Here is a 24963-nt window from a genome sequence, read left to right as displayed (position 1 = left end):
CTAGTGGTGCCGGCACACCGGGTTGTAGTCCCGGTCCGGGCGCCGGATTCTGTCTCAGTTGCCCCTCTTCCAGGCCAGCTCTCTGCTGTGGCCAGGGAGTGCAGTGGAGGATGGCCCAGGTGCTTGGGCCCTGCACCCCATGGGAGACCAGGAAAAGCACCTGGCTCCTGGCTCCTGCCATCGGATCAGCGCGGTGCTCCGGGTGCAGCGCGCCGGCTGCGGCGGCCATTGGAAGGTGAACCAACGGCAAAGGAAGACCTTTCTCTCTGTCTCTCTCACTGTCCACTCTGCCTGTCAAAAAAAAAAAAAAAAAAAACAAAAAACTCTAGAAGGCAGAGCAGCCTGCTTACACTGGATATTGGTACAGACTCACAGCAGCCCATAGCAGAGGGAAATCAGCCTGAAAAACCACCCAGACGGAATGCCAAAAAACAAAACAAAAACCCACAATAAGAATATAGAAGAACATATAAACTTGATAATGAGCAGGCTAAAGCAACCATAACAGGCTGAAGAAGAAGAAGAATTTGAAACTATGCCAGAAAAAGAATTCAGAAAAATAATAATCAGAATACTTAGAAATAATGAGAAACAGTGTCGAGAGCTGAACGAAAAAGAAGCCCAAAGATTAGAGATCCTAAAGAGAAGCCAGAATGAAATACTGGAAATGAAAAACTCAATTAACCATATATAAAACACTGTGGAATCCCTCGGAAATTGAACAGATGAAATAGAAGACCGAATATCAGAATTCGAAGACAAACTTCCAGAAATAAGTTCAAACTCAGGAAGAAGAAATTAAAAAATTAAAAAATATGGCTGGAGACCTACAAGATTCAATCAAATGATGTAATGTTCGGATAATAGGAGTCCCTGAGGGGGTGGAAAGAGAGAATGGATTGGAGGGTGTTTTCAATGAAATAATATCAGAAAACTTCAAACAAAGGCAGCTGGATAACAACAGGCAAATTCAACAGATAGCCAGGACTCCCAACAGGGTAGACCAGAAGAGAAATTCACCGTGACACATTGTGGCAACACTCAGTTCAGTGACACACAAAGAACAAATCCTAAAATGTGCCAGAGAAAAATGACAAATCACATTCAGGGGTAAGTTAATCAGACTCACCCCAGACTTCTCATTGCAAACACTGCAGGCAAGGAGACAATGGCATGATATATTTCAAGTTTTAAAAGACAAACAGTGCCAACCTAGAATACTATACCCTGCAAAGCTATCATTTATGAATGAAGGGGAAATAAAGATCTTCCAAGACAAACAGAAACTGAAAGAATTTGTATCCTCACGTCCAACCCTACAACACTTGCTCAAAGATGTGCTGCACACAGAAATACAAAAACAAGAACCTCACTACAAAAAAAAGCGAATGTAGAGTAACCTAAGTTCAAAATACATAAACAGCTCGTTTAGGAAACATGAATGGGAAAAGACAGTACTTAACAGTAATCACACTGAATGTGAATGGTCTTAATTCTACTACCAAAAGACATAGACTAGCTGATTGGATCAAGAAAGAGAATCCATCCATATGTTGCCTTCAGAAGATACACCTTATCAGCAAAGATGCACGCAGACTGAAAGTGAAAGGATGGAAAAAGATACTCCAAGCTAACAGAAATCAAAAAAGAGCTGGTGTGGCTATCCTGATATCAGATAAAATAGACTTTAACATAAAAACTATTCAAAGAGATAGAGAAGGGCACTATATAATGATTAAAGGATCTATCCAACAGGAAGACATTACTATTATAAATGTATACGCACCTAATTACAGGGCTCCTGGCTACCTGAAAGAATTACTAAAGGATTTAAAGGGAGATATAGACTCAAATACAATAGTAACAGGGGACTTCAACACCCCACTCTCACCAATGGACAGATCAAGCAGTCAGAAATTCAACAAGGAAGCAACAGAGTTAATTGACGCTATAGACCAAATAGACCTAATAGATATCTTCAGAACCTTCCACCCCACAGCCAAAGAGTTCACGTATTTCTCCCCAGTACATGGAACGTTTTCTAGGATTGACCATATGCTAGGCCATAAAGGGAGCCTCAACAAATTCAAAAAAATTGAAACTATACCATGCAGCTTCTCAGACCATAGCGCAGTGAAACTCGAAATCAACAACCCAAGAATCTCTATACCATATGCAAATATATGGAGAATGGACAACATGATCCTAAATGAAAAGTGGGTTATCGAAGAAATTAAAAGAGAAATCAAAAGATTTCTAGAAACAAATGAAAATGATAACACAACCTATCAAAACCTGTGGGACACAGCAAAAGCAGTGCTAAGAGGAAAGTTTATAGCAATTGGTGCCTACATTAAGAAGCTGGAAAGGAACCAAACAAATGAACTCTCCATGCACCTCAAGGATTTAGAAAAACAGCAAATCAAGCCCAAATCCAGAAGAAGGAAAGAAATACTAAAGATCAGAGAAGAAATAAACAGAATTGAAACCAAAAAAAAAACATACCAAAGATCAACAAAACCAGGAGCTGGTTCTTTGAAAAAATAAACCAAATCGACACACCATTGGCCCAACTAACCAAAAAAAGGAGAGAGAAGACCCAAATCTGTAAAATCAAAGATAGTAATGGAAATGTAACAACAGACACAACAGAAATAAAAAGAATCATCAGAAACCACTACAAAGAGAGGTATGCTAACAAATTGGGAACCTGGAAGAAATGGATAGATTCCTGGACACATACAACCTTCCTAAACTGAGCCGTGAAGATATAGAAAATCTAAACAGACCCATAACCATGGAAGAAATTGAATCAGTAATAAACACACTATCGAAAAAGAAGAGCCCAGGACCGGATGGCTTCACCGCCGAATTTTACCAGACATTTAGAGAACAACTAACCCCAGTTCTCAAGTTATTCAAAACAATTGGAAGGGAGGGAATCCTCCCAAATTCTTTCTACAAAGCCAATATCACCTTAATTCCTAAGCCCGGAAAAGACACAACAGAGAAAGAAAACTACAGACCTATCTCCCTGATGAACATAGATGCAAAAATACTCAACAAAATTCTGGCAAACCGAATCCAACTGCACATCAGAAAGATCATTCACCCAGACCAAGTGGGATTTATCCCTGGTATGCAGGGATGGTTCAATATTCGAAAGTCAATCAATGTAATACATCACATTAATAAATTGAGAAACAGAAATCATATGATTATCTCAATAGATGCAGAGAAAGCATTTGACAAAATACAACACCCTTTCATGATGAAAACCCTAAGCAAATTGGGGTTAGAAGGAACATTCCTCAACACAATTAAGGCAGTCTGTGATAAACCAATGGCCAGCATCATATTGAATGGGGAAAAGTTGGAGGCATTTCCATTGAAAACTGGCACCAGACAGGGATGCCCACTCTCACCATTGCTATTCAATATAGTCCTAGAAGTGTTAGCAAGGGACATCAGGCAAGAAAAAGAAATTTAAGGTATACAAATGGGAAAGGAGGAAGTTAAACTGTCCCTATGTGCAGATGACATGATACTATATATAGGGGACCTGATAAACTCCTGTAAGAGACTATTGGAACTCATAGAAGAGTTTGGTAAAGTAGCAAGATACAAAGTCAACGCTCAGAAATCAACAGCCTTTGTATACACAGATAATGCCAGGGCCGAGGAAGAACTTCTGAGATCAATTCCATTCACGATAGCCACAAAAACAGTAAAGTACCTTGGAATAAATTTAACCAAGGATGTCAAAGAGCTTTATGATGAAAATTACAAAACACTAAAGAAAGAAATAGAAGACGACATAAAAAAATGGAAAAACCTGCCATGCTCATGGATTGGAAGAATCAATATTATCAAAATGTCCATTCTCCCAAAAGCTATTTACAAGTTCAATGCAATACCAATCAAAATACCAAAGTCATTCTTCAAAGACCTAGAAAAAATGATGCTGAAATTCATATGGAGAAACAGGAGACCGAGAATAGCTAAAGCAATCCTTTATAATAAAAACAAGGCCGGAGGCATCACAATTCCAGACTTCAAGACATACTACAGGGCAGTTATAATCAAAACAGCCTGGTACTGGTACAAAAACAGATGGATAGACCAATGGAACAGAATAGAAACACCGGAGATCAATCCAAACATCTATAACCAACTCATATTTGACACAGGACCTAAAACCAACCACTGGAACAAGGACAGCCTCTTCAGCAAATGGTGCTGGGAAAACTGGATGTCCACATGTCGAAGTATGAAGCAAGACCCCTACCTTAACACCTTATACAAAAATCCACTCAACATGGATCAAAGAACTAGAGATGCGCCACGACACCATGAAACTAATTGAGAGCATAGGGGAAACCCTTCAAGATATTGGAACAGGCGAAGAATTCCTGGGGAAACCCCAGAGGGACGAGTAATCAAAGGTAAAATAAACAAATGGGATTACCTCAAATTGAAGAGTTTCTTTACAGCAAAGGAAACAGTCAGGAAAGTGAAGAGGCAACCAACAGAATGGGAGACGTTACTCGCAAACGACACAACAGATAAAGGATTAACAACTAGAACCTATAAAATGATCAAAAAACACCACAAAATCAAAACAAACAACCCAATAAAAAAATGGGCCAAGGACCTTAACAGACATTTTTTAAAAGAGGAAATCCAAATGGCCAACAGACACATGAAAAAATGCTCAGGATCCCTAGCCATCAGGGAAATGCAGATCAAAACCACAATGAGGTTTCACCTCACTCCACTTAGATTGGCTTACATACAGAAATCAACCAACAACAGATGCTGGCGAGGATGTGGGGAAAAAGGGACACTAATCTACTGTGGGTGGGAATGCAAACTGGTAAAGCCACTATGGAAGACAGTTTGGAGAGTCCTCAGAAACCTGAATATAGCACTACCACAGGACCCAGCCATCCCACTCCTTGGAATTTACCCAAATGGAATTAAAGGGGAGAAAAAAAGAGCCATTTGCACCTCAATATTTGTTGCAGCTCAATTCACAACAGCTAGGACATGGAATCAACCTAAATGTCCATCAACGGATGATTGGATAAAGAAACTATGGGATATGTACTCTATGGAACACTATACAGCAGTAAAAAACAATGAAATCCGGGCATTTACAAGAAAATGGAGGAAGCTGGAAAACATCATGCTGAGTGAAATAAGCCAGTCCAAAAGGGACAAATATCATATGTTCTCCCTGATCGATGGCAACTAAACGAGCATCTAAAATGATACCCATTGAAGTGAAATGGACACTATGAGAGACAATGACATGATCAGCCCTTGTCTAGACTGTTGAGGAACAACTTACTATTAAACTCCTTTTAGTATTTTAATGTTGTTGTTGCTCTGTTTGTTCTACATAAGACCACTGGTTGAACTCTGTGATCAATGCACAATCATTCTTAGGCATTTAAAATTAACAGAAAAGTGATCTCTGTTAAACATAGGAGTTGGGAATAAGAGTGGGAGGAGATATATAGGTTGGCACATGCTCACTCGGACTTACCTCCAATGGTGGAACTAGGAATGTGCCAGGGGATTTCAACTCAATCTTACCAAGGAGGCAGGTACCAATGCCAACGCACTTGGTAAAGTGACAAGTATAAATATACAACCGATCAAAAAGATAGGGTATGTGTCAATGAGATTTCACAAATAAGACCAGTGGAAGCAAATAATGAAGGATAGAATTAAAAGGAAGAGAATGATCCTGCGGGGGAAACAGGACACACAGCAGACTCATAGAATGGCAGCACTCCTGCCTCAGAATCAACCCTTGGGATATTCGGATCTGGCTAAAAGGTCCATGAGAGTCTCACAGGCATGGAAAGCCATGACACGGTGGCAAAAAACAATCTAAATGAAAGATCCTGGTGAACAAGACCCCAGCAGAAGGAACAGGCCATCAAGGAGAGAGGTGCCTTTCTCTGAAGGGAGGAAGGAACCTCCACTGTGATGCGGCCTTGACTAAAGAAGTTGAGAGTCGGTGGACTCAAGGGGCTTCCATAGCCTAGACAGCTCATAGCAAGAGTCTCGGGTGATTGCTGACGTCAAAAATAAGAGTGCCAATTGTTAAATAAACAACGGGAGTCACTGGGTACATGCTCCCTACGTAGGATCTCTGTCCTTAATGTGTTTTACTATGAAACTTAAAAACAACACTACTAGTTGAACAATACCCTATACCTGGTTCGGTTGTGTGAGTGCAGCCTGTTGAAATCCTTGCTTAGTATATACTAAGTTGATCTTCAGTATATGAAAGTAATTGAAAATGAAACTCGATGAAGGGGGGGATGGGAGAGGGAGTGGGAGAGGTGAGGGCCACGGGAGGGAGGGAGGTGGGGGGGGAGAAGCCACAACAATACAAAAGTTGCACTTTGTAAAGTCACATTTATTAAATAAAAAAAACTATAAAAATTCAATACAAATAACACTGTTTCTTCAGTGAATAATTTGCAAAGGAAAAGATTGTATGGACTTTATTTAGATCTTGATTTAAACAAACTGAAAAGGTGGATTTACAGGCAATTGAAAATTTGAACACTGATATTTTATTATCTAGAATTGTTGATAACTTTGGGTGAGCTGATAATAAGTAGTATCATGGAAATGGTAAAGAGTTGTTTTGAGGTACATACTGAAATTATAATAATAGGGGTGGAAAGTGGGTGGGGGATAGTTGAAACGAGCTTGGCTCAGTGACAGTTGAACTGGTAACTATTGTAACTATTTGATGGGTACATGAGGATTCAATATACTCTTGTCTATTTTTGTGTACGTTTTTAGTTTCCAATAATAAAACATTTAGGAGGGAAAAACAAATCAGGTACTCTAATAGAATTTGAGATGATAGTGGGAGATTCCATGTGAAAATGCCTAATGAGACGTTAAAAATCAACTGATGCAGAGGTGAGGAAAAGGGATGAACAGGGCTGGAGAAGTATGTTGTTTTGGAATAAAAAGTGATAATTGTGTTAGTGGATAGGGTTTTTGAGAAAGAAGACTGAAAATTAAGGAATAAAATTTGGCGAAAATAAACAGATTATGAATCAGAGAAAGAAAAAGACACCAGTCAGTGGAGAAAAGGGAAGTAATTGGCAGAAAGGTAAGATTGTCTGTTGTTCAGAAATCAAGGGAATAGTTTCAAGAAGTTGAGATCAAGTGCTGTGTTAGGAAGTAGTCGGGTATTACTGTTCTCACCGGTTTTCCAATATTGTTATTTGCTCTTCTGTTGTACGTAAGAGAATGAGTTTTGGATCTGAGTTTCAAATGGGGCTACCAGCACTTTTATTTCAGGATTCTATGTTTTAGGTGAGTCAATATATATAAAGTTCTTGGAGCAATGTCTGCCACATGGTAAAAGCTGATGCTGCTGATTGTGCTCTGCACCTGGCTGCCCTTCTTATTCCATGCATTAATATGCATCATACAGGCCGGCACTGTGGTGTAGCAGGTAAAGCTGCTGCCTGCAATGCTGGTTCAAATCCCAGCTGCTGCAGTTCCAATCCAGCTCACTCCTGTGGCCTGGGAGGGCAGTAGAAGATGGCTGAAGCCCTTGGGCCCCTGCACTCACATGAGAGACGTGGAAGAAGCTCCTGGCTCCTGGCTTCGGATCGGCGCAGCTCTTGCCGTTGTGGCCATCTAGGGAGTGAACCAATGGATGGAAGACCTCTCTCTCTCTGCCTCTGCCTCTCTGTAACTCCCCCTTTCAAATAAATAAACCTTTTAAAAATCAGATTTTCTTTTTTTTTTAGGCTATATTGATGATGGACTTAGGACTATTTGAGTTGTTAAGTTTTCAAGATGTATCTTATAGGGTTAAAAACTTGGGTTGAATAGCAAAATACTTTAATAATTTTTATGAAAAATTCTTTTATGAAATAAATTCTGTTTTATGAAATAAATTTTATGAAATAAATTTTTTATGAAATAAGTAAATAAATTCTCTTTTATGAAAAAGAGACTTTTCCATGAGTTATCTTTTGTATTTTTCTGGATGTATAGTGGTATTTATTTAAATATTTTAAAATTTTAAATATTTTAAAATTTATAACTAATAAATAACTCATTTGAATATGATTATCCTGTAAAAGTTTCTTCATTAGGAAAAAGTTAAATTCGTACTTCAAACATATGAAAATTGGGATTGATTTTATGGCATGTATTTTAGATTTGAAAATATAAGTTTTTTTTTCTATTTCAAGACTTTAGGTAAAGTTGGCCGAGTACAACAGATCTATTCAGACAGTGATTTAAAGGTGGAAGTTTGTGGAACATCTTGGACATATAATCCGGCAGCAGTTTCCAAGGTGGCATCTGCAGGATCAGCCATTAGCAATGCATCTGGTGGTATGTTTTATATTGTATTAAAAGTGCTATGGTTTATTTGAGAAACTTTGCAATGATTCTCCAGTTCTCTTATATGGATAATGTTGACTTTCTCCTGGATATAGCTTCAGTTAAATTTTGAAAATCTTTTAAACTCTTATGAAAGGTCCTTCCTTCCTTCCTTCCTTCCTTCCTTCCTTCCTTCCTTCCTTCCTTCCTTCCTTCCTTCTTTCTTTCTTTCTTTCTTTCTTTCTTTCTCTCTCTCTCTCTCTCTCTTTCTTTCTTTCTTTCTTTCTTTCTCTCCTTCCTTCCTTCCTTCCTTCCTTCCTTCCTTCCTTCCTTCCTTTCTCTCTCTCTCTCTTCCTTCCTTCCTTCTTTCCTTCCTTCCTAACTTCCTAACTTCCTAACTTCCTAACTTACTTCCTCCCTCCCTCCCTCCCTCCCTTCCTCTCTCTCTCTCTCTCTCTCTATCTTTCTTTCTTCTGTCTTTCTGTCTTTCTTTCTGTCTGTCTGTCTGTCTGTCTTTCTGTCTTGCCAGACAATCTTCATTCTGGCTGAAGGACTCTCTGGAAAAGTTCCATAAGTGTATCCTTTTTCTTGGGTGTGTTAGAGGTTTCTCCATATTAAATCTGTCATGCTTAAAATTGAACATTCTGCTCTTTAGTTAAAACTTTTATTTTCTGCCAAAGATCCATCACTTTCTAAAATTATTTTTTTTCTGGAATTGTTGCTAGATAAGGGTTTTCTTCCTGAATATTTTTTACATATCAGCTATATTTTTTCCTCTTACCATTTAGTAAGACTGCTATACATGCCATGGTTAGTGGAAAACCAGGTTAAAATGTGAATGTGCTGGGTACTTGGGTTGACTTATTCTCAAGATCTGTCTGTGCTCTAAACTCAAATTTACACACTCAGTTCGTTTTATAGCATATTGCCAATCACTTTGTGTTCATTGTTGCCATCCAGGAAAGAAGACAGAACTGTAAGTGACAAGAAACAAAAGGAAAACATTAATGTGACCTTCAGTTTAATTTTTGTACTGCTTTCTGTTTCCTCTGCTTATGTCGCTTCTTTCCTCCTGTAATTTGCTAGTGTGCTTCAAGTTTAAATCATGTAGTATTTATTTTTACCTTGAAGTTAGGTGATATCATAATAGGCTATGTAAAAGTAAGACTAAAGAATGGTTAATATCCTACTTTCAAATAATGTAGACTTGGCCCACTTTGTGACCTCTCTTCTTTCTAGTTAAGTAGGAATTAAGGAGTAGAATGTGGTAACTTCCATATTGATAATATTTAGAAAAAAATTTCATATATGGATTTGTGTATTCATCTCAGACTTGCTCTTGTTTTTTCCATACTGATTGCAATTAATTGAAATGCATTATTAGCATTTAGATGTTAATTTCCAGCTGGAATTTGATAATGTCTCTAAAATATATCCCCAAATGTTACAGAGATTGTGTTACTTTTGAATCATGATCATTGGTCTCTAGTATTGAGCTCCAGGAGCCACTGTTGTATGATTAAAGCATGAAAGGAATTGTTATTGTGGTAAAAAGATATTTCCGAACAGTTCAAGGAAAATGCATATTATGAATAACCTGTCTGGATTTCAAAACTTTTTTGCACAAAATAAGCTTATCTTTTTCCGTGAATGTTTTTCAGTTCCCTTGTGCTCCCTTTGTATTGTGTTCATTCATAATCTTTAGTGTAACTTTTTTTTTTTTTTGACAGGCAGAGTGGACAGTGAGAGAGAGAGACAGAGAGAAAGGTCTTCCTTTGCCGTTGGTTCACCCTCCAATGGCCGCCACCGGCGCGCTGCGGCCGTCGCACCACGCTGATCTGATGGCAGGAGCCAGGTACTTCTCCTGGTCTCCCATAGGGTGCAGGGCCCAAGCACTTGGGCCATCCTCCACTGCACTCCCTGGCCACAGCAGAGAGCTGGCCTGGAAGAGGGGCAACCGGGACAGAATCCGGCACCCCGACCAGGACTAGAACCCGGTGTGCCGGCGCCGCAAGGCGGAGGATTAGCCTAGTGAGCCGCAGCGCCGGCAATAGTGTAACTTTTAAATCTAAGATTATTAGTTTGCCATTCTCTACTTTTTCTGAAATTAAAAGTTTGTATCATGAATTGGAGAAAACTTAGAATACTTACAAGATTGAATTTGATGCAGCTTGGTATAATAATGATATAGCTTGTTCGGGTAGTTATTTGAAGTATAGCTAATATAAAAATAGCAATGATGGAAATAATAAAGTAGGAGAAGATTGTAGGAATATGGGTAATAATTGTCTTTTAGTAGTTAATGTTTGAAATCCTCCTATATTAGCTGCTTTATTTTATACTTTACAGAAAGACTGTCACAACTCCTGAAGAAATTATTTGAAACTCAAGAATCTGGTGACCTCAATGAAGAATTAGTTAAGGCGGCTGCTAATGGAGATGTTGCTAAAGTGGAAGATTTGTTAAAAAGACCAGATGTGGATGTGAGCACTTAAAAAATTATTTTGAAGCATACACAAAAATAGAATAGTGAAATGAACACTAGACTCAGCAGTTACTAAGATTTTTATCATATTTGTTTCCTTTATTCCTTCTTATTTGTTTTTCTGGAATATTTTAAAGTAGATACCAGATATTATCTCTAAAAAATAAATGATATTTACTTGTTTTATGCCATGACCTTTTACATTTTGTGATTGATATAACTTAGGTTTGTAAGTGATTAGTGTCCTGTTGGGAAACTCAGTGAATTTTTCTCATGTAAATTTTGTTTGGTGATGTGTTATTTTTTTAAATGTTTCAGTAAATTTATAAGTGATTTTTTATACCTGTGTTCAAAACATTTAAACTTTCCCCCCTTGTACTTACAAAAGTTGAGTATTTCACAGTTTAGAAGGCAGGTGAATTAGAAGTCATTTATTTTTTAGTTTCTTATAGGTTGTACTATAGTTTTGCCATTCACATAAGCCATACTTTAAATGGGCTGTTTTGTTTCTAGCTAAACTATTGTACTTTGACTCTGCCTTGGGTACTTTGCTGGCACCAGTATTATGTCTGGTGCTAGCCCGAGATTATAGTTTAATTGGCAGTTTGAATCATTCTCACTGTGTTGTAAGGACTTTTGTTGCTACACCTTTTCATGTTTTAAGTATTCTAAGGAGTTCGAGAAAGACCAGATCTATAAGTGTAAGTTGTCTTATTCCTCTTATAAGCTCATGTGACATTTTTGCCTTATTGGAGAGCAGTCAGTTGCAGTATACAACAGTGATTTCTGTATTGGTTGTCAGATAAATCACAAATAATTTGTTTCAGATATTAATGTATCAAATGAAAACATCCTACGGCCTTTATATTCAGCCAAGTTGATACACATTTTATTTTTTGATACACATTTTATTATACTTAATTTTTTCATCTAATTACTGATTTAAAGTTATTTTAACACTGCCTTACTTGCTGAATATTTAAAGGGAAAAATGAGTTTATGAGATTTTTTGTGACAGCATCTGTTCCTTCTCATCTTCTCATTCTTATTTTCCCATTCTTTTCCTTTTTTTGACAGGCAGAGTTAGACAGTGAGAGAGAGACAGAGAGAAAGGTCTTCCTTTTTTCTGTTGGTTCACCCCACACGTGGCCGCTACGGCCGGCATGCTGTGGCTGGGTGCTGCGCCAATCCGAAGCCAGGAGTCAGGTACTTCCTCCTGGTCTCCCGTGTGGGTGCAGGGGCCCAAGCACTTAAGCCATCCTCTACTGCCTTCCCGGGCCACAGCAGAGAGCTGGATCGGAAGAGGAGCAACCGGGACTAGAACCCGGTGCCCAAGTGGGATGCCAGATCCGCAGGCGGAGGATTAACCAAGTGAGCCACGGCGCTGGCCCCTATTTTCCCATTCTTAAGACGCAACTAGTTTTAGCTGTGTTGGCTGTTGTTCTTTATGTTTACTTCCCTATCTTCTGTTGTCATTTAACCCTCCCTTATGCTTTTGTTTCAGGAGTTACCTTTTAAAAACTTATTTATTTGAGAGAGGGAGAGCAGTTAGAGAGAGAGAGAGAGAGAGAGACTGACCAACAGAGGGAGCTTCCTTCACTCCCCAAATTTCTGCAGTGGCCCAGGCTGGACCATGCTGAAGCCAAAACCTGGGAACTCCATGTGGATTCCCACGTAGGTGGCAAGGACCCACTACTTGAGCAGTCCTAAATTTGCTGCCTCCAAGGGTGAGCATTAACATGAAGCTGGGATTAGGAGCAGAGCTGGGAATTGGATTCTTCTGGGGATGTGGGCCTTCTAACTGCTAGGCCCAAGGCCCTCCCTCAGGATCACTTTTTGATACCTCTCTGTAGAACGTGAAGACTTAGCTTTCTGTCACCACCTCTGGTCCACCCACACCAGAAACACATAACACTCTTTCCAGCTTCTTCATGTGGTTGTATTGTGTTGTAATTTTGTTTTTGTGAGAATTAATTGTGTGTGTTGCTTAACTGACATTTGCATGTGAGCTGGGGAGTATACTAGATGTAGTTTCCTATACAACTTTGTTTTTGCTGTAGTTCATAATTATCCTTTTAAAAAATTAGTATCTATTTTCCATACAATGAAATACATGCGTCATGTTGACAGATGTGTACATACATAATCCACATCCCTACTATGTGTAACATTTCCTCCATTCCTAGAAGTTCATTTGTGGTCTTTGTAGTTCTCGTATGCCCACAAATAATTTTTAAGTTTTTTCATTTGTTAGTAATCTGTATTTTTAGAATTATTTCTTCTCAAACTGCTCTCTGTCTAATCTCCCAAGACACTGGAGCATATCAGATGTGTATTCATTTTATCTTCTGGGAGTAATTTCCCTTTGTGCTTCCTGACATGCTTAATCTGGACAATGCTCCCTCTACATTGATAGCATTTGAAAAGACTCCTCACTAATCACCCCGAGGGTTCTGTTTCTCTCTACTGTGTTAGATTTCTGGTTTTCTATACCTCTATTTTTCCTCATATTCTCTCTCTTTGGTGAAGTACAGTTTTCAGTAGCATAGTAAATAGACCTTTCTCAGTTAAGTTTCAGATAGGAATAGAATTCCTAGATTAGAAGTGATTTTTTCTTAAGCATAAATTCAGAATTGCTGTTGAGGAGATTTAATTCTCTCTGATTCTGTGTGGAAGCTGTTTTCTTCTGTTGAGCATGAGGATCTCTTGTTTTAATCAGTACTGTGAGCTTGCAAAGTAATGGGCCTTGATGTGGATCTGTTTCCATCAGTTGTGTCAGCTGTTTGATCTTTAGCATCTGGAAAGTATATCTTTCATATCTGGACATTTTTTATAATAACTTCATTGGTGATTTCTGTTCTTCCATTTTCTCTAATCCTGGAATGGTTTTTGCTTTTGAAATTGTCATTCATTATTCCATTACTTTTGAATTTCAAGGAGGTTTTTTTTTTGGTGTTTCTATGCACATTCCTTTTAGTGGTGTCATGTTGGTATTTAAAGGATTCAATATCAGCTCTTTTCCTTACTGTGTATACTAATGGTAAGTTGTTTTTTGTTTTTTTTTTTTAAGCATTTTCTCATTTTCTTACCCTGCTTAATTTTTGGCCCCTCTGATTTACTCTTTTCTGTTTGTTTTTGCTTTTCATTTTCATGTCAGAAACCATTCATCAGATATCTGGTGATCTTTAGTTATCTATTTATCTATAAGAGTGGGCAGTAAACAGATAACACTCCAGCTTCTTCGTGTGGTTATATTGTGTTGTAATTTTGTTTTTGTGAGAATTAATTGTATGTGTTGATTAAATGACATTTGCACATGAGCTGGGAGTATACTAGATGTAGTTTCCTATACAACTTTGTTTTTGCTGTAGTTCATAATTGTCCTTTTAAAAAAAATTAGTATATTAGTTTCTTCCATTCCATTTGTTATGGAAGCTTGTGTGTCTGCGAATGGGTTTGACAACTCTGGACTCTGCTGTTTGGTCATCTGGTTGGTTATTTCCTTGGGCTACTCCTGGCATCAGTCTTTAGGTCTTTTCTGATCTAGGGAGATTTCTTGATGCTATAAGATCTCTTATAGCATTGAGGCTATAAACTTGGTTGCCAGCCTTATGAATACTGATTAAGGGCAGAGGGCTTGGTGTCTCAGCATTCATCGTATAAATGCACAACTTCAGTTTTTGGTCTTATACCCTGCCCTTAATAATACCTGGTCTCTGTAGCTTTTTAGAGAATAAACTTCAGCTTTCTTGTACTCCAACAGTAGAGCAGTAGTGTAGGGAAATCCAGGAATGTAAGTGCTTTATATTTTATTTTTTTAATAATGCATTTATTTATTTGAAAGAGTTACAGAGAGGGGTGGAGACAGAGAGAAGAGAATGAGACAATGGGAATCTTCTGCTGCCTAGTTCCCTCCCCAGATGGCTGCAGTGGCCAAGGCTGGGCCAGGCTCTGAAGCCAGGAGTTTCTGCTGGGTCTCCCACATGAGTGGCAGGGGCTCAAGCACTTGGGCCATCTTCCACTGCCTTTCCCAGGCTATTAGCAGGGAGCTGGATTGGAAGTGGAAACGCCAGGACACAAGGTGGCAGCTTTATCTGCTACACCACAATGCCAGCTCCCCTCCCTCTAAATACTTTTTAAATAGACTTCCAACCAGTGCTTTCGTGTTGAGTACCTACCATCTCATTTATTTCCATATTCAGAAGTGTGCATTCGTCTATTCTGAGCATTTTGAGGGTTTGTTGGTGAAAGGATTGCTGCTAGGTTTTTCTTGTGGCAGACTTAGGTCTACTTTCTTGGTCTGCGAAGTGGGTTGTACTTGTTCAACTGCTTCCCAGCTTCTAGTGTATATGAGTGTATATATGTCTCTCTGTTTGTATGAGCATGTTACTGTGTATGTGTGTTCTCTTTTCTTTATAATTCTAATTATGGTTGAGGATTGAGGCTTAAAAGAAAGAAATCTTTAATAAGATTTCAGGAGATAATGGAAATAAAGTCCTGTAGAATCATTTGGTCTGGCCTTTGCCAAAGCAGCTGCAGGTGGGACTTGAAATTCAGTAAATCCATCACAGGCTAATTTTTTAAAAAAGATGTACTGTATTTATTAGAAAGACAGGGTTACAGAGAGGGAGAGGGAGAAATGGAGCTCTTCCATCTGCTGCTTCACTCCCCAAATGGCTGCAACTGCCCGGGCTGGGCAAGGCTGAAGCCAGGAGCTTCTATTGGGTCTCCCACATGGATGGCCAGGCACCCAAGGACTTAGACTATCTGCTGCTGCTTTCCTAGGCACATTAGCAGGGATCTGGATTCTAAGTGGAGCCTCCAGGACTCAAACTGGTGCCCAAGTGGGATGCCAGCATTGTAGGTGTCAGCTTAACCTGCTGTTCGACAGTGCTGGCCCTGAGCAGGCTAATGTTAAATTGATAATTTTGTGTGGCCCACAAATGTTAAAAGATTCAAATGGAGTACCAACATTGTGGCAGAGCAGGTAAAGCTGCCACCTGCGACGCTGGCATCCCATATGGGCACCAGTTTGAATCCCAGCTGCTCCACTTCCAATCCAACTCCCTGCTAATGGCCTGGGAAAGGCAGTAGATGGCCCAAGTGCTTGGGCCCCTGCCACCCATGTGGGAGACCTGGCAGAAGCTCGTGGCCCCTGGCTTTAGCCTGGCACAGTGCTGCGGCCATCTGGGGAGTGAACCAATGGTTGGAAGATCCTCTGTTTCTTTCTATAACTCTGACTTTCAAACAAATAAATAAATCTTAAAAAAAAAAAAATCGAAATGGCCCTTGGCAGAACAGAAGGTTCCTACCCTTGAATACTATTCTAAGAAGGTAAAGGTGTCATAATAGTGAAATTTGGTCCTTGCCTCTTATCTACCACTTTTCCACCTCTCCTAGTGGAATTTTTGTCCTTTTTTTCTAACATCTTCCTCCTGAACTTTAGATAAGAAGTATTCTTGAATATCTCTCATTAAAGATGTTGTTTTTTTTTTCCTCTTAATTTGTTTCTTCCAAGGTCAGTTCCTTTCTTCTTTTAATTTTTTTTCAAATTATTTTGTTTGTGTGTATGTTTGAGATCTTCCTCTGGTGGTTGTACATTCATATCTGAATAAGACACTAAAAAGTTAATAGGGAGCAATTATTTAGCTTAGTGGTTAAGGAACTTCTTAAGATGTTTGTGTCTCCTATCAGAATATCTGGGTTTTATTCTTGGCTCTGGATTCTGATTCCATTTTCCTGCTAATGAAGACCCTGGGAGACAGTGGTGGTAGTACAGTTGGGTGGGTTCCTAGCTACCCATGTGAAACAGCTTTGACCTGGTCTAACCTCAGTCATTGTAGGCTTTTGGGGAGTGAGCCAGTGGATGGGCGCTCTCCGTCTCTGTCTGTAATATATATAGTTAAAAAATGATGATTGGTGGGCCAGTGTTGTGGTGCAGTCTCTGCTTATGATATTTGCATCCGATATCAGAGTTCTGTTTCTAGTCTCAGCTGCTCTGCGTCTGCCAGTATACTGGGAAAGGCAGCAGAAAGATGATCCTGCACACATGAGGGAGACCAGGATGGCTTCAGCCTGGCCCAGCCCCAGCCATGGTGGCGTGAAACAGCAAATGGAAGATTTCTCTCTCTCTCTTTTGCTCTCTCTCTTTCTTCCTCTCTTTCAAGTAAAGTAAATAAATAAATAAATCTTTTTAAAAAATGATGATTGGTAGCTCCCTTTACCTGAAGAGGACTTAATTAACTGACTTTGCATTATGGTGATTGGATGCATGGAGCTTTTGGGGTATTTCTGAGTGCTATCATTTAAGAGTCTGTTCCTTATGGCTATTCAGTCGTTCAGGGCAAGAAGCTTCCTTTTTCCTGCTGAGAGACAGGGTCCAGGTAGTTAATAGCTTGTCTTTGAGCTCCTGGAGTACACCTTGAGTGTGGCCATTGCATGTCACACACATTACTTTTCCCCTCGTGTCAGCCCTCTGATATGCTTATATGAGTAGGCTTTGTGTCTGCTGGACTTACTAGGCTCTGTAGACAGGGGCTTCCTCTTTTCTATAGTCAGTTATTACTTCTCTATCTTCTTTCTTTCATAGACATGTAGCTTTTTCTTTTCCTCTGGGATTACTATTCCCTTTCTCTTTGTCTTTATGGACTTCTTTTTTTTTTTACATTTTAGTTATTTTTATTTTTTTTAGTTAATTTTACAGTTATTTTAATGTAGTATCAGGAGGGATAGGATATAAAAATATGTCCATGCTGTCATCTTTAACCTCCTTTTGTGGTTTTATGGATGGGATAAATGGGGAAGAATTAAGGAATTGCACTTGGTTTTAGGTATGTCTGTATGCATGCACATAACACCTGCAGTAAAGCAAAGAAGGGAAATCACTACTTTCTTGTATGTGGCCACCTTGCTAACTCATTTATGTATTCTTCATGGTAGTTTGCCTGTAGCTGGTATTGAATATATATGTTGAATTAAATTTATTTATATGTAGTGGCTAGTATCTTTATTCTAAAAATTTTCTATTCACCTTTCTGCTTTTTTCATTGAACCATGTTTTCTGAGATTTAATACTCCAAAAAGAAATATATAAAATTAACTTTCTTGGCCGGCTCCGTGGCTCACTTGGCTAATCCTCCGCCTGCGGTGCCAGTACCCTGGGTTCTAGTCTCATTCGGGGCGCCAGATTCTGTCCTGGTTGCTCCTCTTCCAGTCCAGCTCTCTGCTGTGGCCCGGGAGTGCAGTGGAGGATGGCCCAAGTCCTTGGGCTCTGTACCCGCATGGGAGACCAGGAGGAAGCTCCTGGCTTCTGGCTTCGGATCGGCTCAGTGTACCGGCTGCAATGCACCAGCTGTATCAGCCACTTGGGGGGTGAACCAACGGAAAAAGGAAGACCTTTCTCTATGTCTCTCTCTGTCTGTCTCTCTCTCTCTCTCTCTAACTCTGCCTGTCAAAAAAAAAAAATTAACTTTCTTCTTTAAACTTATAGATGGGCTAAATTCTATCATAGGTCTTTGAATAATGAAATTTTTTTTATCAAAAATATGTTTGCCTTTTTTCTATAAATTAAAGAGCTATGGTATATGGAAAAGCGACTTAAATTAGTCTCATAAATTGAAAAACTGACACAGAATATCATTTTCATAGAATCATTTGGTATACTAGATTTATAACTACACTGTATGTATGTATTGATTCTTTCTGAATTGTGACATTTATTCATCTTTTCTTTTTTATTCAGGTAAATGGGCAGTGTGCTGGCCATACAGCTATGCAAGCTGCTAGTCAAAATGGACATGTTGACATTTTGAAGTTGCTTTTGAAGCAAAATGTGGATGTAGAAGCTGAGGTAACTAAACTAAGCTTGAAAAATATTTTAAGTTAAATTTAATGTCCTGAAATATTTCTGTGTGAGATGCATTTTCATTTTTGAAAGTTAATGTTTACCTAATGTTTTTCTGATTGAAAATAAAATTTGACAGAAGACAGTGTGCCTCAATAGCCTAGGCAGGGCCCTTGGTTAAGATATGAGTTCAGTTTCCTGCTACTATGGTAGAACCACTCTGCTATTGGAAGCCCAGTTGGGTTCACCCAAGAATTACACTAAGGTAGTTGAGGAAAAGGGAATATGAAACTCCTGGGTCAAGGTGTTTCCTGATCCCTGTGTTTTTCTTCATTTTTGTTTTTGAATTGGCATTTGTTTACTCTTACTTCTTCAACTTAGTGTGGGTCTTTGAAGAGTTTAGAGTGCACTTAACACTGTATGTGTATATATGTTATTAATACAGAGTATTTTTTCAGAAGAGGAATAAATATTGAGAGACTCATTGAAGTCTCTTGGGAATCGATACATGTGGTGGAAATGATGGCTTGCTTTGTCTTAGTTAACTGTCATCTCATTATTAAAAATAGTATCACTTTTGTGTTACTCTAGTATAACATTAGATAGCAGATTATTTAGATAGATAGCAAATGTAGATTGTGCAGAGTATTGCTATTTTGTTCAAATGACACTGTCTTCTATGAGAGGTTAATAAAGACAGATTACTGAGTGTTAAATTTGTGGCTCAGTCTATTTACTAGTTTAAGAAATTTTAAAGATACTTGAAAAGGAAAGTGTTTTCTAGTCTAACGTTATTTTTACTTTTTTTCTCTAACTGTATTTTGAATTGTTGGATAGCTACTAAAGAGCCTGTGTTGGAATAAATAAGTCATCTTTGATGTTGAAATTTGCTGTTGGCCAGAAAGAATTTGAATTTTAAAAACATCTGAATTATATTTTATTACTTTGATGTTCTATGAATGATATGGTGTAGTTTGGTTTTGCTTTTACAATAGTAATCTTTTCAGTTTTATTTATTTATATATCTGAAAGGCAGAGTGAGAGAGACAGAGAGATCATCCATCTGTTGGTTCCCTCACCATATGACTACAATGGCCAGGGCTGAGCTTCTTCTGGGTCTCCCATGTGGGTGCAGGGGCCCAAGTACTTGGCAGGGAGCTTGACCAGAAGTGGAGCAGCCAGATATGAACTATATGGGATGCTAGCATCGCAGGCAGAGGCTTAACTTCCTATGCCACAATGCTGACCCCAGTGTAGTATTTTACTTTAAGGTTACATTCTTTTTTTTTTTTTTTGACCGGCAGAGTTAGACAGTGAGAGAGAGAGAGACAGAGAGAAAGGTCTTCCTCCCATTGGTGCACCCCCCAAATGGCCACTATGGCCGGCATGCTGTGCCGATCTGAAGCCAGAAGCCAGGTGCTTCCTCCTGGTCTCCCATGCGGGTGCAGAGCCCAAGCACTTGGGCCATCCTCCACTGCCTTCCCAGGCCACAGCAGAGAGCTGGACTGGAAGAGGAGCAACCAGGACTAGAACCACAGGCGGAGAATTAGCCTAGTGAACCATGGCACCGGCCTAAGTTACATTCTTTTTTTAAAAAGATTTTATTCATTTGAAAGGTAGAGTTACAGTGTGGGGGGGGGTGTCTTTCATCTGCTGGTTTACTCTCCAAATGACTAGAGCTGTGTTGATCTGTAGCCAGGAGCCAGGAGCTTCCTCTGGGTCTCCGATGTGGGTGCAGCGGCCCAAGGACTTGGGCTATCTTCTACTGCTTTCTCAGGCCTTAGCAGAGAGCTGGATTGGAAGTGGAGCAGCCAGGACTGGAACTGGCACCTATTGTGGGATGCTGGCACTGCAGGCCAGCTTTACCTGCGACGCCACAGAGCCAGCCTTTAAGTTAAATTCTTATGGGTTGTGAATTTAGGGAGTAACTTTGTATTGTAAGGTGTTTTGTTTTGATAATGAAATAAACACAAGTAAATTTTAGTGTTTTGTAAGTGGAAAGCAATTACTTTATTTTGTTACTGTTTTAGTTTGATTTGAGGGAATGAAGTAAAATTCACTAAGTTGGCTAGCTCTCATTTTTTATTTAGTGAATCCAGAAACTACAATAGCAACAACTACTAAAAAAAAACTCAACATCCTTCTGTTTAAGCTAATAGGGAAGACCACTGAAAAGCTATAATTTTCCACCTCATTTATAAAAAAAGGCTTCAGTTCTGATTGAGAACTCAGTCACTCAGTATGGCCATATGGGACTGTATGTGTGTGTATGTGGGAATAAAATGGACCCTGCTTTTCTTTTCTTTTTCCCTAAATTGAGCTAAAAATATAAGATAAATTATTAGCTGATTCTATAAACATTGTAAGATTGGTGATGGAATGAGGCTGAGTAGGCTAGGTATTTAAAAATATTTTGCAAACTGTAGCTGTTAACTATAGAGCAGTGAAATATGTACATAGATGTTTCAAAAAGTTTAGGGAAAATTGAATTAAAGATAAGTTTATTTTGGCTGGCGTCGCGGCTCAATAGGCTAATCCTCCGCCTTGCGGCGCTGGCACACCGGGTTCTAGTCCCGGTCGGGGCACCGGATTCTGTCCCAGTTGCCCCTCTTCCAGGCCAGCTCTCTGCTGTGGCCCGGGAGTGCAGAGGAGGATGGCCCAAGTGCTTGGGCCCTGCACCCCATGGGAGACCAGGATAAGTACCTGACTCCTGGCTTCGGATCAGCGCGGTGCACCGGCCGCAGCGTGCCGGCTGCGGCGGCCATTGGAGGGTGAACCAACGGCAGAGGAAGACCTTTCTCTTTGTCTCTCTCTCTCACTGTCCACTCTGCCTTTCAAAAAGAAAAGTTTATTTTCCTCAAAAACTTTGAAATTCATGTATAGTTTTATGTTTATATGTATTTTCTGTAAACTTTTTGAAGAGCCCTTATACAAGGGAACTTCTCCCATACTCGTCATTTAGAATTCCATTCTGTTTAGATTTTTTTTAAAAAGTTTTATTTATTTATTGAAGAAGCAGAATGATGGTGGGTGTGGGGTAGGGATCTTTCATCCACTGGTTTATTCCCCAAATGCCCATAACATCCAGAACTGAGCTAGACCAAAGCCTGGAAACTGAAATTCCATCTGGGTCTCCCACATGGATGGCAGGGATTCATGTACTTGAACTGTCATCTGTTGCTCAAATGCAGGAAGCTAGATTGATAGTAGAAGTAGGACTTAGTCCCAGACACTGATAGGGGATGTGTAAGTCCTACACATGATTTAACTTGCTGTGCCACAATGCCCACCCCCATTTTCTGCTTCAAAAATTATTATAGGCAGATGGAATTTGTAAAATGTAGTGGGAAAAAAAGGGGATATTTGTTTTTTTTTTAAAAAAGATTTATTTATTTATTTGAAAGCCAGAGAGAGAGAGAGAGAGAGAGAGAGAGAGAGGTCTTCTTTCTGCTGGTTCACTCCCAAAATGGCTACAACGGCAAAAAGAGCTGAGCCGATCTGAAGCCAGGATCCTGGAGCTTATACTGGGGTGGGTGCAGGAACCCAGGCACTTGGGGCATCTTCCACTGCTTTTCCAGGCTATGAGCAGAGAGTTGGATCGGAAGAGGAACAGCCTGGACTTAGTCCGGTGCCAATATGGATGCCAGTGCTGCAGATGGAGGCTTAGCCTAGCACATCACAATGCTAGTCCCAAAAAAAGGGATATTTGTATATCATGTTAAATTGATAACACAGTTTCCCAATTATTCATTGAAATCTATATTTAAAAGTTGAGTTTAGGGGCCAGTGCTGTGGCATAGTTGGTTAAGTCTCTGCCCATGGTGCCAGCATCCCATATGGGTGCCAGTTTGAGTCCCAGCTGCTCCACTTCCTATCCAGCTTCCTGCTAATGGCCTGAGAAAGCAGCAGAAGATGGCCTAAGATGGAAGACCTCTCTGTCTGCTTCTTCCTCTCTCTGTTTCTCCTTCTCTCTGTAACTCTGCTTCTCAAATAAATAAATCAGTCTTTAAAAAAAATTGAGTTTAAATACAAATCTAACTCATGGCATATGACTAAAATAAAACTTCATCAAAGCCTCATTTTTATAGGATATAAATTTGTTTATAACAGTGGTTCTTTAGTAGGGGCCTTTTTTTTTTCCCCATGAGAGGAGGGACATTTGGAGAAGTCTGGAGACTTTTTAATTGTTTTAATTGAGAGAGTAAGAGAGAGATAGAAATAGAGACAGACACAGAGAGGGCTTACATTTACTGTTTATGTCCCAAATGTCTGTAATGGGTGTGACTAAACCCAAGAACTGGAAATTCTATCCAGGGATCTAACAACTTGAGCCATCGCCTCCTGCCTGCTAGAATCTGCCTTCCCGGCTGATCTTTGTCATTTTGCCTTTCAAATAAATAAATCTTTTAAAAAAATGTTATCTGTTCCTGGTTTCAGCCTGGCCCAACCCTGGTTATTGCAGGCATTTAGGGAGTGCACCAGTAGGTGGAAAAATCTCTCCATTTGTTTGTGTCTCTGCTTTACAAAAAAAAAATATATAAACACAATTAAAAAAAAAAAAAACAAAGGAATCATCTAGAAACAGAGACCAAGACAGAGAGAGAGAGAGAGAGAGAGAGAGAGAGAAAGATTTTTTTTTTTCTGTCTGCTAGTTTACTGCCCAAATGGCTGCAATGGTTGGGTCTGGGCCAGGCTGAAGCCAGGAACTTGGAAATTCATCCAGGTCATTTATGTGAGTACTAGTGTCCCAAATACTTGGGCCATCTTCTCCTGCTTTCCAGGTGCATTAGCAGGGAGCTGAATCAAAAGCAGAGAAACCAGGACTACTATGTTAAAAATTACTAGTCTAAAAATCAGTAGTAACACTGCTTTGCAACTCTACATTTGTCATCTCTGTAATTTAACAGACTATTGCATTAAAAAATTGCTGCTTTATGCTTTTGGATACAAAATGCACAAAGGTATGATTTTGTGACATCAGTAAGTTAAAGATTTGGGAATGGAGATGTAAATAAGGTTTTATCTTATGTAAATAAGGTATTATCTAATTAGGAGCTTAAATGTAATCCTTTTGATAACATCAAATAAAATACTCAAGAATATACACAACAGATTATGAGAAGGGAATTTAAACATTTCATTGTAGGACATCAGCTAAATATAAGACAGCAGTATAGGAAATGAGGGACAAAAAAGCTATAAAGCATATAGAAAACAAATAGGAAAATGACAGGAGTAAATCCCTTTTTACCATTAGTTACTTTAAATGTAAATAAATGGGTTAAACTACAGTTCAAAGACAGAGAATGGCAGAGTGGATTAGAAAACATTATCAAGCTATATGCCATCTTTTGGAAACTTGCTTTAGATTCAATGAAAACAAATAAATTGAAACTGGAAGGATGGAAAAAGATTTGTCATGGAAATAGTAGCCAAAGGAGAGCAGGGGTGACTGTTAGAATTTCAGACTAAAAAATATACTTTAAATCAGAAGCTTACAAGATACAAAGAATGATGTTGCACTTACATTAGCAAAAGGTTCAGTACAGCAAAAAACAATTATGGGCCAGCACCGCGGCTTACTTGGCTAATCTTCCGCCTGGGGCGCCGGCACCCTGGGTTCTAGTCCTGGTTGGGACACTGGATTCTGTCCTGGTTGCTCCTCTTCCAGTCCAGCTCTCTGCTGTGGCCTGGGAAGGCAGTGGAGGATGGCCCAAGTGCTTGGGCTCTGCACCCACATGGGAGACCAGGAGAAGCACCTGGCTCCTGGCTTCGGATTGGCACAGCGCGCTGGCCGTAGCAACCACCTGGGGGGTGCACCAATGGAAGGAAGACCTTTCTCTCTGTCTCTCTCTCTCTCTCACTGTCTAACTCTGCCTGTAAAAAAAAAAAAAATTATAAACCTTCGTGCAGTGTAAAAATTGTCAGAATTGAATGGAGAAATAGACATTTCTGCAAAGGTAGTTGAAGATTTCAGTACTCCACTCAATGAGTAGAGCAACTAGACAAAAAACAAAGAAATAGAGGACCTGAACAACACAGTAAGCCAACTACATCTAACAAACACATTAAAGAACACTCTGCAACAGCAGAATATACATTCTTCTCAAGTGCAGATGCAGTATTCTTTAAGATAGACCATATATTTGGCCACAAATACTGGAGGCAGGGTACTTTATAAGGAAAAGAGCTAATTTAGCTCTTAGTTCTTCTTCTTCTTCGTCTTTTTTTTTTTTTTTTTTTTGACAGGCAG

The 24963-nt window shown here is 39.3% G+C and overlaps 1 protein-coding gene across 2 annotated transcripts in view; it reads left to right on the top strand.

Annotated features, from left to right (window-relative positions):
• Window positions 1–24963, top strand: part of MIB1 (MIB E3 ubiquitin protein ligase 1) — a 164766-nt gene that overhangs the window by 74778 nt on the left and 65025 nt on the right. For both annotated transcript variants that reach the window (XR_016214602.1, XM_002713451.6), the window contains exons 8-10: window positions 8250–8394; window positions 10732–10865; window positions 18609–18716. Coding sequence is in view for 1 of the 2 variants with exons in the window: in XM_002713451.6 (XP_002713497.1) it covers window positions 8250–8394; window positions 10732–10865; window positions 18609–18716 (387 nt within the window). In the remaining variant the exon portion in view is untranslated. The remainder of the gene's footprint in view (window positions 1–8249; window positions 8395–10731; window positions 10866–18608; window positions 18717–24963) is intronic.

This window comes from Oryctolagus cuniculus, chromosome 10 (genome assembly GCF_051225735.1).
Source record: "Oryctolagus cuniculus isolate XC-2025 breed Fujian yellow rabbit chromosome 10, ASM5122573v1, whole genome shotgun sequence".
Classification (NCBI taxonomy): domain Eukaryota; kingdom Metazoa; phylum Chordata; class Mammalia; order Lagomorpha; family Leporidae; genus Oryctolagus; species Oryctolagus cuniculus.
The sequence above is the reverse complement of the archived record's forward strand: the minus strand, read 5'-3'. Positions and strand labels throughout refer to the sequence as shown.